The sequence below is a fragment of the Bison bison genome, unplaced genomic scaffold, assembly GCF_000754665.1.
Source record: "Bison bison bison isolate TAMUID 2011002044 unplaced genomic scaffold, Bison_UMD1.0 scf7180017864516, whole genome shotgun sequence".
Taxonomy (NCBI): domain Eukaryota; kingdom Metazoa; phylum Chordata; class Mammalia; order Artiodactyla; family Bovidae; genus Bison; species Bison bison.
This window is the reverse complement of record NW_011495069.1, coordinates 5,254,937-5,272,582: the sequence shown is the minus strand read 5'-3', so window position 1 is coordinate 5,272,582 and position 17,646 is coordinate 5,254,937. Positions and strand designations below refer to the sequence as shown.

The following is a 17,646-nucleotide window of genomic DNA, read 5'->3' as shown; positions in this document are numbered from 1 at the left end:
AACCCCCTTCAACATAGTATCTTCCCCTTAACACACCCAAGGGTTTGTTTTTCTCCTCCAGCACAGTCTAGAAAATATTACTGAACCAGGACATAAGCTGCCTCAGCTTCACTTAGTCCACAAGACACTGAATCAAAAGTATTTGGACAAGAAGAGAGGCAAGTCTCTAGATACGCCAGGCCAGCATGGAGCATGGCAGGAACTCAGTACTTCCAATAATCCAGCCTCAGTCCCTCCCAAAGTCCAGAGGTGGCCTTAGAGGCAGGCGCCTTCAGACGTAGCTTCAGCACCAAGGACAGCTCCACCGGGTTTGGCGGAAAGATTGTCCAGCTGGGTTTGAGGCTCAGCACAGTTCAGGCAAGGTGATGGCTCCAGACCTCAGACAACTGGCTCAAGGCTGGTAGTTATCTGGTTGCAGGGTGGAAATGCTGAGTAACTGTTGAATGAGTGCTTGATTGAGCGCCTTGGTTTCAGTCAGGGCCAAATTATGGAGCATAAATTCAGAAATTGGAGACCTTGAGGGGAAAGCAATTTGGGCCTGAAGTTAGAGGCAAGAGTCTTATCTCATCTGAGCCTTAGTTTCCCCAGCTGTGAAAGGATGGGGAGAAGAATGGAGATATAGAAAAGGCCTGGTATATAATCCTTTTGAGACTTGACCTTTCTTGAGGATAGAGAGGAGTGTCTGCCTGGCCTGTGAACGATGCTGGGAGGATCTCAGAGGAGGAGGCAAATGCATGTGTTAAACTGGATTCCTGGGGCTCTGCTGTGCATCTGAAGTTGGGCATTCCATGTCTGGGATATCTCTGTGAGTATCCTTACACTGAGGCCGAGTGATTCCTATTCTGAGCATCTTGACGGACATGCAGTTCTGTCATTGGGGGAGAGACTAGGGGAGGGAGGGAATCAGAGGTGACCATCTGAGCTTGGCATGCGTGCATACATACACACACATACACACACACACACACAAATGCTCTTACCACCCTCTACATACTCTCATACTGTCACCCTCTACACCACTCATATGCTCAGTCACACACTGATTCATGTCACAGTCATGGAAATGCATGTATATCACACACACGTATAATCACATATACAATAGTATTGAACGTGAAGTCACTCAGTCATGTCCAACTCTTTGCGACCCCATGGACTGTAACCTACCAGGTTCCTCTGTCCATAGGATTTTCCAGGCAAGAGTACTGGAGTGGGTTGCCATTTCCTCCTCCAGGAGATCTTCCCAACCCAGGGGTTGAACCCAGGTCTCCCACATTGCAGGCAGATGCTTTACTGTCTGAGCCACCAGGAAAGCCACATACAATAGTATACCGGCTCCAATCACACACATTTGTATGTTTCATGTATTTTGGTCACTGGGTTCTACATACAAAGACATCCATTAACTTCAGCCACCCTCACTTTCACGGCTTATACTTACTCATCAGAGTCATACTCCAGAGACCCAGGCACACGCAATCCTAAATCAACAGTCATATATCCTCATGCAGATAATGTTACACATGCCCTTTTGCATAGTCACATGCCACCACATGCACAAAAATGCCTGTGCAATCTCTCAGAGTCACTGAAACACAAACCCATAGCATTAGGCACCACCCCGCTCCCTGGTCTGCCCCTTCCTTCATCCTCCTTGTCCAGTGAGCCTGGGCTGCTTTCCCAGGTGTGATCAGCTAACTGACTGGGTGACTCCTGATCTTAGGACAGGGTCCACATCCCTAACCACCCCCTCCAGCACACCTCACCACTGCCCCTCCCTGCAGGGGTCAGAATGACTTCGTTTGGGTCCTGGTTCACCACTCACCAGCTCGGAGCAAAGTTTCCTGTGCCTTGGTTTCTTTACTGGTATAAACGGGATGCTGACAGCAACCTTCTCATAAGGCTGCTGTGCGGACTGGAAAGCACGCCTGGAAACGCTTGTCACCATGTCTGGCACATGATACAAGGGTGGTAAATCGTGACTCATTAGTATTAATAACAGTAAGCCAGCCACGTAGGTTCCCATTAGATGCCACACAGACAGCCTTCTCCCCAGAGCCCCTTTCACACAAGTGGGTGGAGGTGGGGACAGTTGCTTTCAGCATCCAAAGACCATGTCCGCTTTGGGAGGGAGGGGCTGCCCCGGGCTCCTTTCCCCTCACTGCCCTGGCCCCCACCCTTGGGTCACCTTGGCTATGCCCCCACTTGAACTTTCTCCTGATGGTTCCCAGCCTCCTTCGCCTGGATCTGCATCACCTCGACCCCTGCCAAGGCCTCCAGCCCGCTTCTTCTTCCCTTGGGCTCCTGCTATCTCAAAGCCGGGAGGTGGCTTTCTGGTTTATTTTATTTGATGCTGGGCCCCTCACTTTTGGTATTCTGAGAGAAGCTCTTGCACTAATCTCCCCACTCTAAATGCTCATCACATTTCTCTTAAAGCCACAGGAGCTCCCCCCACCCCATTCCCATCTTTTATTCATCACCTTCCACCAGCCCCAACACAGGAGACATGGAAATGCAAACCCTCCAAGGACTGCGAATTTCATGCCAGCAGCTGACCCTTCGCCAGCCACCTAGGGTGGGAGAGATGAAGGTATCCTAACGAGGTGTCTAGGCATTGGGGATGGAGTTGGAGAGCTGGTCGTCCATGGGCCTGGGCCATCACCCCCTAGGCAAAATGAGAGCTAGGGGAACAAGGGTAAGGGGGCTTCCCTGGGGGCTAGGATGCTAGCCCACCCTTGCCTGCTTCCAAGGCCTCACCCACACTCACCAACTGCCTCAGCCTTGCACCATCCCAGAGACACCCAGTCACCCTCCTCCAGTCATAGACACTGTTCCCGTGTCTTACCCTCATATCATCTCCTGATCCTCATGACAAGCCTGTGTAGTGTGTGGTGTATTGACCCCATGTGATGGGTTCAAGGTCATGTGGAAGGGAGGATGAAGAAACTGACCCTGAGACAAAGCAGATGCCCAGGGCCCCAGGAAGGGTCATTTGCCTGTGCTTCTATCATTCACTGAATTCTGACCATGATCCAGCCCTGGGCTGGGTACTGGGGTTGTCTGGCTACATAGGGACATTCTTGGCCTTAACCAGTGGTGATTAATCACAGTGCCATGTAAGTGCTTTCATAGGAAGCCTAAGGGTCTGTGGCGGAGAAGGCAATGGCACCCCACTCCAGTACTCTTGCTTGGCAAATCCCATGGACGGAGGAGCCTATAATCCATGGGGTCGCTAAGAGTCGGACACGACTGAGCGACTTCACTTTCACTTTTCACTTTCATGCATTGGAGAAGGAAATGGCAACCCATTCCAGTGTTCTTGCCTGGAGAATCCCAGGGACCGGGGAGCCTGGTGGGCTGCCATCTATGGGGTCGCACAGAGTCGGACACGACTGAAGTGACTTAGCATAGCATAGCATAGCAAGGGTCTGTGGGCACTCAGAGAAAGGAGGCATCCAGCCCTAAGTCAGGGGAGGGGGGTACCAGAGTTTGAGAACTTCAGTATGGGGAGGAATTAGCCAGAGAGGAAGGGAGAGGAATATTCCTCTAATGGAACACACACAGCACAATCACAGAAGAGGCTGAGAGTGTTTACGAACCTGCAAGTGATTTCTTGTACCTGGAGGGTCCTCTGTGTGTTTCAAGGGATGAGACAAGATACACCGGTGGGGCCAGGTAAGAAAGTTCTGCTTGATGCCTTGGAACATCTCTTCCCACGCCTCCTCTAAACCCCAGCTGCACCGTCTGTCTTCCTCTCCCCAGAAGTTCCCTCAGAGGACTAGGAGGTTTGGCCAGCTTTGCCCACACTGAGGGACCAGAGAGTCATTCTTCCTGGTGCTTCTGTGCTTCTTCAGAGGAGTCCAGGTAGAAAAAGACTTGCTCCAAAGAGAGATGATACTAATGGTGAAGATTCAGACATTGTGTCTGATTAAAGGGTAGGGTCCTTATATATTTGAGAATTTCCTTTTGCTCCTCAAATGGCTCCTCTAGGTAATTTGTTTTCCTTCATCAGGTGGTTCCTAGAATGGTGATGCCAAGTACAGGAAGTGGAAGAGAGTCCAAAGCTGCTTTGGGAAGCCTTCCTTTAACTCACGCTATGAGAAGTTGGGTGGCCTAGGTTCAGAACCAGGGTGCGTCTCTAATGCTGTGCAAACTCAGGTGAATCCTCTCTGGGTAAGTCTAGGTTTCTCTATTTAAGAAACATGAAGGGGATGTTGCTGGTCATCCAGTAGCTAGCCTCTGAATTTCCACTGCAAGGGTGGGGGTTCCATCCTTGGTTGGAGAACTAAGATCCCACATACCACATGGCCAAAGAAAGAAAGAAAGAAACATGGAGGGTGTGGAGAACGAACAAACTGGTCCTCTCAAAGCTCTCTGATTTTATAATAAGAGCAAAGAAACTTATTGCAGTTTTCTATGATCCTATAATTTGGCTTCTCTATTTTCTTTAGCCTGTGAGCATCTTGAGGGCAAAAATTATCTCATTTATTCCAGAATTCACAGATTCAAGCAAGGACCTGTCACATAAGAAATGCTCGGTAAATATACAATCATTCATTTATTCATTCAACAAACATCTGTTTACATACAAATGAAAGCCACCAGTGTGCTGTGTGCTAGTGTTAAAGCATTGAGTAAATTAGATACCATACCTGCTTGTTGGAGTATGTTGAGTGATAAGGGCAGAAGATAAGTAAATAGACAATGTATAACTTCAACAGGTTTTAAGTGCTATAAAAAGAATAACCTTGTGTAACATAGCAGAAAGTGACTCAGGAAAAGGCAGTCGTTTTAGGGGTTGATTATTTTGAAGACATGGAGGAACATTCCAGGCAGGAGGAAGAGCTCATGCCAACACCTGGTGTGTTCAAGAAATCAAAAGAAGGGTTTGAATGAGGGGGAGGTTGGGTGGAGGGAGGTTGCTTTAAAGCTGGAGCAGGTTTGCTTTAGACCAGGTGAGGACTTTAGATGTCATTATCAACTTGATAGAAAACTTTTGGAGGGGTTGTAACCCCTCCAAAAGAAGGGGTGTGTGTTGTGAAGATCCCTTTGGCCAGAATCCCTTGTGCAGAATGAATTATGGGGGTGAGAGAGGAAGAAGGGACACCTGTGAAGAGGCTCCCACAGATGTCCAGAGGAGAGGGGGTGTCGGTGGCTCAGATTTGGCAGCAAGTGTGGAATAAATGGTTAGATAGAACCCACCCAGATTCTATGACCTGCAGGTGCACCCAGTCACTGGGGTCTAGCACCCTGGACAGCGCACTCCACTCATTCCCAGAAGGGCTGATTCTGGGTTTCTCCCAGACACGAGATTCCTCAGAACACCCTCCATTGTGGTTTTAAAACATTTTAATTTCTAATTAGAAAATGTTCCAACATACAGGAAAATCAGAAAATACAGTAACATACAGGTATGTGCCCACCCAGGTTAAATGGGTGTTAACATTTTGTCATATTTGCTTCAAAGCCCTCTCTCTTTTTAAAAAAAGAAAATGGATGGAACACGATCAATACAGCTCAATACCTCTTTCCTCCTTGCCTTTTCTCCACAGAAGTAACTAAGCTGAAGCTGATGTTTACCGTCCCGGGCATGTGTCATCTTCTATTTATGCATGCAAAACCTGTAAGTCTATTGTTACATATATTTCAAAAGTTTATATAAATGGTATAATACTGTACACATTTCTTTGCCATTTATTTTTTCATTCCATATTTATGTTCTGGAGATTTGCCATATTGGGAACATGTTGATCTAGTTTGTTCATTTTAACTGTGATAGATGATTTCATTGTGTTTATAAAGCAGCTTATTTTCCTGTTCTCTTGCTGAGAGGCAGTTAGACTGCTCCTCACTTTTCTATCACATACTAAGATGTGATGAATATCCTTGACCACATATCCTTTTGCACACGAATATGAGTTTCTCCAGGGCTTCCCAAGTGGTGCTAGTGGTAAAGAACCCACCTGCCAATGGAAGAGACATAGATTCAGGTTCGACCCCTGGGTTGGGAAGATCCCCTGGAGGAGGGCGTGGCAACCCACTCCAGTATTCTTGTCTGGAGGATCCCAAGGACAGAAGAGCCACAGTCCATAGGGTCGCAAAGAGTCAGACACAACTGAAGTGACTTGGCATGCACGCACACCTGAGTTTCTCTAGGATGCATGGAAAACACTCTGGGTTCTGCACCCAGATTCTATGACCTGCAGGTGCAACTCATCCCCCAGCTGCTGTGAGTGCTGGCTGCTAGGGATTCACAGCTGCTCACAGCTTCTTGGGAACTTCTTTATTCAGGAAGTTATAAGTTACCCACCACCCTGCCCCCTACATTGGGCAGCCCACAGTCAATGACTGATGGATACAGCCAATGACTGATGGATAAGTCTTATCCGTCAATGACTGATGGATAAGCCAATGACTGGTGCAAAAGCCTGGCCTCTTTGCCTCAAGGCAGATTCACTCTGCAACGTTACTAATGCTTCAGAGCTCCCCATGGGGTCAGATTGAAGATAATCTCCAGCTGAGAACCTACCATCACTTAACATTTCTTCCTGCCCTATCTGCCTGACCCTCTCTCTCCACCTGAGAGTCCTCCCTCTAGAAACCACCTGCACAAGGATCTCGGGCACTGCTTAGGGGACCTAACTTCAGACAGGCACACACCTAACCTAAGGCAGAGCCACTGTGTCTCAGATTTGCTCATCTTAAAACAGTTTCCAAATTGTTCTCCAAAGTAGTTGTACCAATTTACATTCCCACCAGCAGTTTACAAACATTGCTGACCGCCCCCACCCACCACACTCATCTATACCAGTGTTATAGACTAATTTTGCCAATCAGATCGTGTAATATGCTAATTTTTGTTTTAATTTGCATTTCCGTGCTCACTAGTGATATTGAGAATCTTGTTACTATCCTTATTGGCGTTCAAATTTCCTCCCCTGTTATTTGTCTGTTCACATCTTTTGTCCATTTGCTTACTGCTTTGGAATGTCTATGGTAAATTGATTCTTTGAGGCTTAAATTTTTTATTTTGGAGACTAATTATCTCTTGGTTGGTTATCCAAGTTGAAAATACCTTCTGCCAGCTGTGGCTTTAACAAATTTGCTTATTTTTTTGTCATGTAGACATTTTTGACTTTAAGGAAATAAGATTTATCATTTCCTTTCATTTGTGTTTGTGTCTTATTTATTTTCTACTCTGAGATCTTCAAGTTACTTCCCTGTTTTGTTTGAAAAGCTTTGTACTCTGCTTTTTATACTTACTGATAGGACTTTGATCAACCTGGAACTTATTTTGTGAGTGGTGTGAATGGGGATGTACTTTTATCTTTTTCCATGGGAGTATTTAATTGTCCTAACATCACTCATTGACTACCGTGTTTCAAACACTCAGATACATTTGGATCTGTTCTTGTCATTATTCTGCTCTTTTTCTCTGTTTCTCTATTCCTGGGACCAAATCAAATAATTTTAATTATTTAAAGCTTTGTAGCAATTATTGAGATCTAGCAGGGTAAGTTTTCCTTCCTCTTCCTCTTCTTTCTTCTTCAAAATTGCCTTAGTTATTCTGGGTTCTTTATTATTCCATATGCATTTTGGGATGACCTTGTCAAGCTGCAGAGAAAACCTCATTTCAAATCTTATTGGGTATAAAATGTATAGATTAAATTGGAGTCTACTGGCCAACTTGATAATAGGGAATCTTCTCACCATGAGCACAGTTTGTTTCTCCCATGGCTGTTATTCTTTCTTTCCTCTGTGTTCCACCCTTGCACAGGGGGCTGCCTGGGAAATGACTCTCCAAACCCTTCTCATCCTCCAATGCCCAGGTGAACACTCCCTCCTCCAGGAAGTCCTTGATGATAGCCCTGGTTCTCCAGGCTCGGTCGCCCTCTCTCTCTTTCTCCTTTGACATCCTCTAAACCTGCTGTGTGTACCATTTTCTGGACATAGCCTCCTGGATCTGATCGAGGGAACCATTTTTGGGCTCTCTGTACCTCCACCTGCTCTCAGCTTCTGAACAGAAGGGGCTGCATGTCCATCTTTGTATCCCCAACGGCACCCAGTCCATGGTGGGTGCTCAGTAGGCTCTGATGGTTGGTCCTTAGAGAAGACAGGTGTGTAGTAACACACTCTTCCTCACAGGAAACTGCTGGTTCCATGGGGCAGAGCCTGGAGCAGAGCTTGGGGTTTTAGAGGGATACACATCTGGCTTGAGATCAAACAGCTCTGGCTTATGTGAGGGTTCTGCCATATGGGACACTGGCCTGTCTGAGAAGGATTGTTAGTGAGACTGTAGGGAACACACTACATGGGTTTCCTCTCTGGTCCTCCTTTCCCAAGTTGGAGGAGGGGCAGGAATGAAGACCCTTCCCTCAGCTGGAGGGGTAGCTGGAGATCACTTATTTGCTCACCAACAAGCCCCCGGGGGTATTTTCCCCAGATGTCTGAGCCACTGACTCAAATGGACACAGCTGGGCTCTGCTCTGTCTCAGGCCACCGGCCTGTCTCCTGCCGCTCTTTCCTCTCTCGGGGAGCAGAGGCGTGTCCTAAGCCCCTGATATAACTACGGAAGCTGCCTGTATCCTGTCTTCCCTTCCCTGCCCTATAGCACCCAGGTGTCTCAATGGACTCCCTGTTCCCAGGGCAGCTGTTTGCATGGGAAGACCTTTCCTCACACAGTCCTCCTCCAGGGGAGTCCCCAAGAGAACGCGAGGTCAGGGCAATCAAGCTCCAGGGTTAAGCGCCATCTGCAGTTCACAGAAGAGAGAATTAGGGATGCTTCCTAGCAGAGGATGTGCTTCGGAGTTGGACAAACCTGGATTTCAATTCAGACTCCCATAAACTTGACTTTAGGCAAGTTGACTTCTGTATAACTCAGCCTCCTCTAATAACAAAATGCGCACATGAATCCTACCTCCTAGGATAGATGAAGACCAGAGGGGGGGGAAATGTATGGGATTCGTGCAGTAGGTGCACAGCATAAGGCTGCTCCTTCCTTCCCAGGAGAGGTCAGAGTTGTGGGGATGGAAAGAAACGGGAGACACAGGCAAAGATGAGGCAGAATTTATTCTCCTTGTGGGCGAGTACAAGGTTCAGGATGGAGCCCACAGAGAGGCAGGTCCCTGGGGTGCCCCACGCTATGGGCAGGGGCCACACTTTTCCAAGTGCCAGGCCCACCGTGTGCCCCCGGCCATGAGGATCCAGAGTCCAGGAACTGGGCGAGAGTGGGATGGTGGGAGGAAGACAGGGTCCTCCCCGGATCGTGTCCTGACCACGTTTCCGACTTCCATAGGAAGGAAGAACAGCTCGGCGATATAGTAATATAATATATAGAGGTGTAGAGAGCTGGCCGCGGCACCTGGGCGGGGCTGAGGCTCCCCGAATTATTGCAGGAGGGAGAGGGGGCTCAGTGCTGGCGTCTCCGCGGGACAGCTGTGCTGGCTACGGGGAGGGCTGGGCGGGGTGGGGGGCGCTGGGCTCGTCCCTCCCTGGGGGCTGGCAGGGCTCACCGAGTATCCTGCTTGGTGGGGTTCCGTGGGCCCTGCCAGCTTCCCCTGGGATGGGGCTTTCTCACCCTGGGTGTTTTTTTTTTATGTGCTTTGAAGACCATTTTTGCATTGTCAGGAGTGAGGAAAAAAAATATTCTGACATGGTAGAAAAAAGATATTTACATACCCTGGTGGGCCGCAAGGGGGAAGGTCAACTGAGTCGGTGGGGGCGGGGGGGTGGGGTGGGGGCTTCCCAAGTCCCTCCCACCCACATCCGTCTGTGTGGGAGGATTTGGGGGAAAGAGCCCCTGGCTGAGGCGCAGCTCTGAAACTCTGAAGCTGCCGTGTGACCTTGGACAAGGCACACACTCCCTTGGGTCTGCCCAGGAGGTGAAGGAGGGGTGGACTTGGGGCTGAAAAACTGAATCTTATGGTCCTTGATCCTAGGCATGGGCCGGGGGTGGGGCTGGGGGAGCGCAGGCCAGGGCTGGGCAGTGACGTTGGCAGAGGCCCTTCCAAGTGAGAAGCCCTGGGCTGTGGAGGGGTACCAAAGACTAGGGGGAAGGTGGTGGCCCCTGGTCCCTGGCCAGGTAGTCAAGTTCAGCTGAGGGCATCGCGTGTGCGCCCTGGTGATGCCTGCACAGAAAGGGGCCAGGGAGGCTGGCCGGGAACCCTGTTTTCCTGTTGAAACAGTGATGGGAGCCAGGTGGGGGAAGCAGGTGACCCCCGCCCCTACCAGCTAGAGGGAGGGCTCATACCTGAGATAGAGCCGGGGGTGGGCCCACCCGGGCGGAGAACTAGGGTGGGCCTGGTGCTGGTGAGGTTTGGAAGTAGCCCCTAGCTCCAGCCTCCAGGTGTGCGGGAGGGGCTGAGCCTCTCCCCAGACCCTGTGGGTGCTGGGACCCAGGCCCACATTCGAGGGGCAGTGTCACACTGAGCTCCTCGCTCACACATCCTCACGCTTGTGACACGCTATCCACAGTCACACACACGCGCGCCCCCAGCCTTAACGAATAAGCACAGTCACCAGAACTTGCACACATCCATGGGGGACCTGAAAGATGGGCACACACACACACACACACATGATCACACATGTTCACCAGGGCTCCCACGACCTCGTGAGAAGGTGAGTGCGCGCACACACACACTTGCATGCACACGGAGGCAGGTGAGCGACATCTCAGGGGCCTTGACGCTCCAGCTTCTGGGAAAGAGAAGGCCCTCTGCCCTCTGCTGGGCGCCAAATCCCCTTCCCAGGTGGCCTGACCCCGGATAAGTCCGGGTCTTGCAGCGGCATCCTCGGTCTCCCTGGCACCTGAGCGGAAGGCAGCTGAGGCGGAAGGGCAGAGGCCTGGGACCGCCCACCTCGCGAGTCCTCCGACGGCGGCAGACGGGGCCCCGGGGCTGAGTTTAGGTCAGAGGTGCCGGCAGGGCCCCTGGGTGCTGGTCAGCTGGGCCCTCATGGTCTGGATGCTGCCCAGGATCTTCTTCTGGTGGCCCATGAGGGTGATGCCCAGGGCACGCACGTCCCTGGAAAGGAAGGCGGTGCTGACCTGGGAGGCTGGGACCCCTCCTGGGAGCTGCCGTGCTCAGCGGCTCCGCCTCTGACCCCGCCCCCTGCCCTCTGCCCTCCTCCGGTCCCAGTAGGCCCACCACACTCACTGAGCGTTCATACGGAGCACCATGCCCAGGGAGGAGTAACCCCCGGCAGCGAAGTGGTCCCGGTAGCGGCCCATGCGGATGGAGTCCAGCCAGTCTCCCACGGTGAGGCCCCCGCTGCCACCCCCGCCCCCTCGGAGGTCAAAGCAGCTCCGGGCAAAGGCGGGGGGTGGACACCTGAGGCACAGGGGCCCTAGGTAAGGCTCCTGCCAGAGACACTGGCAGACTGGAGACACTGGCACCCGCCACCGTCAGGTTCGGCAGCAGCTAAGGGGTTTACCAGGGCTTGGAAGGAGAGGGGTGAACAGGGGTCAGGGGCCCAGACTGGGTCTGGTCCAGGGGTCCAGGCTGAGTGGTCCCGAGGCCTGGACGAAGCCGGGGCCTTGTTCAGGGCAAGCGGGGAGGGCAGCCGGGCTTGGGCGGGGCTGGGGTGGGTGCCAGGCACCTGTGCACGGTGGCTGTGGCCCTGAGACTCTCAGGGCTGTGGATGAGAGAATCCAGGACACTGACGATCTGTGAGAAGCGAGGCCGCTGGGCGCGGTCTTTGTGCCAGCAGTCAAGCATGAGCTGGTGTAGCGCGTGGGGGCAGCCCATGGGCGCAGGCAGGCGGTAGCCCTCCTCCACGGAGCTGATGACCTGTGGGGGAACACGGCGCTGGGCTGGAGCGGCCCTCTTGCCCCCAGGCCCCAGAACGCCACTGCCCAGCCAGGCTCCGGCACTCACGTCCCGGTTGGTCATGTTCCAGTAGGGCCGCTCCCCGTAGGCCAGCACCTCCCACATGACCACCCCGAAACTCCACACGTCGCTGGCCGAGGAGAAGGTCCGGAAGGCGATGGCCTCGGGGGCCGTCCAGCGAATGGGGATCTTGCCTCCCTGTGACGGACACACGCGTGTTGAGAACACCTCCCCAGCCTGACCGGGAGCTGAGAGCAGGGGTCCGGGCTGGGAAACTTGCAGGCTGGTTGGAGAGACGCGGCCTCCATGACCTTCCACGATCACCTGTTCTGATGCGGGGGGGACCTGCACACGGAGCAGGAGTGGAGACTGAACGAGAGACAGTGGGTGGTGGGCTCAGCACCCAGGAGATGGTCAGTAAGAGCTGGTCAACAGGTTGCCTCAACAGGTTGAGGCAAAGAACTGACTCATAGGAAAAGAACCTGATGCTGGGAAAGACTGAAGGTGGGAGGAGAAGGGGACAACAGGAGGAGATGGTTGGATGGCATCACCGACTCGATGGACACGAGTTTGAGTAAACTCTGGGAGTTGGTGATACACAGGGAGGCCTGGTGTGCTGCAGTCCATGGGGTCACAAAGAGTCGGACGCGACTGAGTGACTGAACTGAACTGAACTGAACTGATGCCTGAACAAGTATGAAGCTCAGACAACGTGGTCTAGCAGGTTTCCAGCTCCCCTTATCCCCCTTCCTTTTTTTGGTTACAAAATCCTTTCTCTAAGTGAAACCTCAGTAGGTGAGACCCTAAGAGCCTCTGATTGATTGACCCTCTGATTGAGGCAGACCTCTGCACTTAAGGCCCCTTTCAAGAAGGGCCTTTCAAGAAGCCCAAATCCCCATAGAATACATTGTGAAAATGCTGGGGGGTTTTAGCCAAACTTTAGAGACAGATGCAGAGTAGATGTGTAATTCAGAGAGAAGCCAACTCTCCCCAAATCTCCCAGTGAGGGGCCGTGGGGACCAGCCCTGGTGTCTCCCCAGTGGCACAAAGGTGGGAAAGCTTGCACCCATTTGACAGAGGGGCAAACAGAGGTGCAGAGAAGAGACAGGACTTGCCCCAGGCTGGAGGCAACCCTGAAATTTCCAACCTCCCTAACGACACGCGGGGCGTGGGCTACTCACCGTGGTGGTATAGGCAGCATCAGGGTCGTCCTCCAGCACCCGGGAGAGCCCGAAGTCAGACACCTTGCAGACCAGGTTGCCATCAACCAGGACGTTGCGAGCGGCCAGGTCGCGGTGGACATAGCCCAAGTCTGAGAGGTAGCGCATGCCGGCGCCCACGCCTCTGAGCATGCCCACCAGCTGCACGATGGTGAACTGGCCGTCGTGCGTCTGCAGAGGGATGCGGCGCGGGCTTCAGGAAGGCTCCTTGAAGTTCACAAAGGGCCTCCCTGCTTAGGAAGCATGCTAGTGTCGAAGGTTTGTTCTCACGTCTCGTTTACCCTCACTGCAACCCTGAGAGGTAGGTAGGTAGGTGGGGTGTGAAGACTGGTCATCCACTTTGCCCAAGGGGAGAGGGAGACCCAGAGAGGTGTGGCCCTGTCTCTGACCACCCAACAGACACATGGCCCGGCAAAGGCTGGGAATCTCGGGGTTTCTGGCCCGCACCTCATGCCTCCCAGCTGGGTGGGGCCCTGGGAACCCACAGAGCCACTGCTCTTAGCCTGTGTGCAGGAGAGGGCAGCAGGACCCACAGCAGAGGGGCTTTCACGTGATGGGGGCTGAAAGGCACTTGGATGGACTGACCTGCTCCACGCCTAGCTCCCCCTTCCCCAAGTCTGTTAGGTCTAAGCTCTGGGGACGAGGGGGTATTTGGAGACCTCACATGATCTCCCATCACCCAGACTGAACTTCCCTTTCCCGGCCCATGTGGAAAGCAGAGTGGGGCACGCACCCTCAGGAATGCATCCAGAGACCCGTTCTCCATGTACTCAGTCACGATCATTGCCAGACGGCCTGGGGGGTGGGGCGGGGTGTAACAGGGAGGAAGTGGTTCTTGGTAGGGGATCAGGGCTGCAGGGCCGTGACCCCATGAACATGCCACCCCCCGCCCCACTATGAGCTGCCATGAGCTGGGCCAGCACCATGGGGCCCAGGGAACGTAGGGTTTCGACTAGGGTCCTGGGCTCTGGGTTCCCTTCCCTGCCAAGTCATCCAGGGACCTGAACCAGGGGGACAGGGCAGGGCAGGGTGGTAGATGGATGGACCCAGAGCCCTGACCCCAGCAGGAGGGGCTCTGAAGGCTGAGGCTGTTTTCCGCCTGGCACCTACCGCGGGTGACGACACCTTCAAGGCGGATGATATTGGGGTGGTCAAACTGACCCATGATGGACGCCTCACTCAGAAAGTCCCGCCGCTGTCTCTCCGTGTAGCCAGCTTTGAGGGCCTTGATGGCTACGGGCACGTCCCGCTGCCCCGGCATCCGCAGCCGCCCGTAGCAGACTTCCCCGGACTCGCCTGTGAACCCAAGCAGGGCAGGCAGGGGGCAGACGGTGGGACCTTCCCCTCCTCCACCTGAACTCTGCACTTGACCCATCTTGCACACCCACGTGCCTGGCCATGCCTGGCATCTTGGCGCCCTGCTCCCTCTGCCCGGTGTGCCCTTCTCCCAGGCACCTCCAGGACGTCCCCACATGCCCAAGCCCTGCAGCTCACCAGAGCCGATGATTTTCTCGATGTGGATCCGAGACGCCTCGATCTCTCGGGTGAAACCACGGCCCGTCCGGCCCGGCTCCTCGTAGGTGTGGGGTTCTGTATAGAACTTGGGCTCTGGAATCTTCCCTGGAGGGTGGTGCAGGGGCAGGAAGACCGGTGGAGGTGCTGAGGGTCCAGGAGAGAAGGGACATCACTGGGGTCCCTGAGGACGTTCCCTCCCAGCCCTTCCCTGAGTCTGGGAAGGGTCTGAGGGTGGGGGTGAGAAGCGTCTTCAGGAATCTCAGGATGTGGGGGGCAAACAGCAGGCGTCTAGTAAGTGCTTGCCAAGTGAAAACGGGGCCTCTATGGAATGGCTCTGAGGTCTCTAGGGGATCTGGGGATTTCTAGTGCATTCTGTATGTCTGACATATTTCTGGGCTCACTTTCAGGGTCCTTAAGATCCTTTTCAATTGGTCAAACTAACCCAAGGTCCTTATGAAGATCTTTCTCATTCCTAGGGTAGGAGTGTGACCAAAAGTGGTTTCACCACAGTACCGACTTAGGTAGATGGGAAGTGGTTCTCTGAAAGACTGGGTTAAGAAGGATTCTGAGGCCACATTCAGGCTCCATGGGAATCAGAACCATGATTGATTCTACCATGGGCAAAGAAGTGGAGTGTTGAGGTAGGTATCTTCATATTTGCCTTGTTTTCTGAGGTCTCTGCAGGATCCTGAAAAAGTTCTCTGTAGCAAGGGTTCTTGTCCACGAGTATATGACCAACCCCCCCGCCCCCGCCAAAAAAAAAAAAACCTGTGTGTGAACATGTGTGTGAGTGCAGAAATCTGTGCAGTTCTCTGAGAAGATCTCTAGTATCCTCTGCAAACGCAACAAAGTGGAACCGCAGCATGCCCCTGGGGGCTGGGGGCTGGGGGCTGTGGAACATGCTGCTGTCTCTCTCTCCGGGGCTCTAGTCTCTTCTGCGAGCACTTTTTCCCTTCCCTCCTTTTCTCAGCCCCAGCCCAGCACTCCTGCTCTGATCCCCCCTCTCCCCTCTGGACCCTGGGGCTCCTGCACTCACCCTGCCCGTTCTGATAATGCATCTTCTCCTCGTCCGAGTGCTGGAAGGCCTTGCTGTAGCCGCAATGCCTGTGGAGGAGGACGGTCCTCAGCTTCAGCCCTGACCCCCATCAGCGACACGTGCGAATTCCCCCTTTCTTTCCCTCATCCCCTTTCAAGTCAGCTCCGGCCACCCCAGCCACTGCCCTTGGGACATCCTTGACATTCACAAACACGGCATGGGACTTCGCTGGTGGTCCAGGGGTTATGAATCAGCCTTGGAACATAGGGGACTCGGGTTCAATCCCTGATCAGGGAACTGAAGTCCCACATGCTGCAGAGCACCTAAGCCCATATGTCACAACTAGAGAGTCTGTGCACCGCAACGCAAGATCCCGCATGCCTCAACTAAACCCAACGCAGCCAAATAAATAAACATTTTAAAAATACTTCCTAAAAAAACACTGTATAGTTTACACAGTTGAGTCCACTCAGCCTTCGCGGCAAAATCTATGGTATTCCTGGCTCAATTTTACACAAAAGCACTCCCGGCAGAGGGTCTGGGAGACGAGGCTTCTGATGCCAACTCTGCCACGTGACCTCAGCAAGCCCCTTCCCTCCCCTGGGCCTCAGTTTCTCCGTCTATGGATGATCTTTCCAATTCTCGCTGAGCAGGATCCGAAGCCCACCCCGCCTCCCTCTGGAACCAAGTGGAGAGTGACTAAGAGCCTGGTCTTCAGTTTTCTAACAGATCTGTGTTCTGACACCTATTTAGCTGAAGTGGCCTCACCTCTCTGATCCCCTGTTTACTCCCTGCAGAACGAGGTCAGAATCTATACATCCCTGGGGCACCGTTAGGATTGAATGAGATGGAGGGGGTCACGCTGCAGGGAGACCCAGTGGGACTGGCTGGTGGGCGGACATGGCATGAGGGAACGAGAACCAAGGATAATGGCTAGGTTTGGGGCTTGTCACGCCACGAACAGTGGTGCCACATTCTGAGACGGGGCTTGGGGAGGGGCTGGTCTGGGGGTGCTGTGTGTCTGAAACACATTCGAGTAGAGGTGGGAGCGGGCAGCTGGACCTCAGGGGAGAGGCCTGTGCGGATGCCACGCTTGGGGGGATGTCAGCGTGAAGGTGGAATTCAAAGCCGCGGACCCTGATAAGGTCACTGAGGAAAGGTGCAGGGTAAGCGGGTGAGAGAGGAGGATCTGGATGGGCCGGGGCCCTCCAGCTTTTGGAAGCTGGTTAAAGAGCTGGAGATGCAGAAAGACAAGGCTGGACAGGTGGATGGAAAACAGGAGGTGGGCCTGAGCATGGAAGGCGAGAGGGAAAAGTGTGCCAGGAAGGAGGGAAAGAACAGGTCTATCCATAAGGGAGGCCCGCCCCAAGCACAAAGCGTCACTGGCTCGGTGGGGGCTGGAGATAGGCGGAGACACAGGAGCTCAGGGTGGCCGGGGGCCCAGGACCACCCACCTCTTCTTGCAAATGAGCAGGAGGAGAAGCACAACCAGGCCAGTGATGAGGGTCAAGCAGATCCAGACGATGGTCCGGGTGTCATAGCGGGGCCCTGCGTGGGGAAACCAGGGTCGTGGGGGCGGTGTTGCCTAACGTCTTATCCCTGGCCTCAGAGGTCTGGCAGCCTTCCTGGGGCCCAGTGGCAGCCTCCTCAGCTCTGAGAGTCAGGGCACAGGTTGCACCTCCCTCTGCCCCGACCCTCCCCTCTACAACCTGCCGCTTCAATATCCTGCTTCCCAACCTGGTGCCACCACTTCCTGGGACGGTGCGACCCGGGCAGAGTCACTAGACTTCTGAGCCTCAGCTTTCTCACCGATGAGTCCAAAACCACCTGCCCTGCCTGTTACTGTAAATGACGAAGCTGGGTGTACAGTGCATTCTGGCCAATTAACCCACAGCTTCTCCAGGGAGATCCCAGCATTACTGTGAGTTGTCAGACCGGAAAACTGAGCCCCAGAGAACTCAAGGAACTTGCTCAAGAACACACAGCATGGAGTCAGGCAGGATTCCTGCTTGGACGGTGCCAACGTGGTGTCAAACCTAAAAGCACT

At 53.3% G+C, this 17,646-nt stretch overlaps 1 protein-coding gene across 1 annotated transcript in view; it reads right to left on the bottom strand.

Moving 5' to 3' along the window:
* Window positions 1–10,909: 10,909 nt before the first annotated feature.
* EPHA8 (EPH receptor A8) overlaps window positions 10,910–17,646 on the bottom strand; it is a 46,934-nt gene continuing 40,197 nt past the window's right edge. Inside the window, exons 14-23 of the mRNA XM_010830237.1 lie at window positions 17,054–17,147; window positions 15,600–15,667; window positions 14,543–14,707; window positions 14,159–14,344; window positions 13,782–13,843; window positions 13,010–13,219; window positions 11,877–12,026; window positions 11,599–11,789; window positions 11,157–11,330; window positions 10,910–11,024 (exon numbers count right to left, since the gene is read on the bottom strand). Of these exons, the coding sequence (XP_010828539.1) occupies window positions 10,910–11,024; window positions 11,157–11,330; window positions 11,599–11,789; window positions 11,877–12,026; window positions 13,010–13,219; window positions 13,782–13,843; window positions 14,159–14,344; window positions 14,543–14,707; window positions 15,600–15,667; window positions 17,054–17,147 (1,415 nt within the window). The remainder of the gene's footprint in view (window positions 11,025–11,156; window positions 11,331–11,598; window positions 11,790–11,876; window positions 12,027–13,009; window positions 13,220–13,781; window positions 13,844–14,158; window positions 14,345–14,542; window positions 14,708–15,599; window positions 15,668–17,053; window positions 17,148–17,646) is intronic.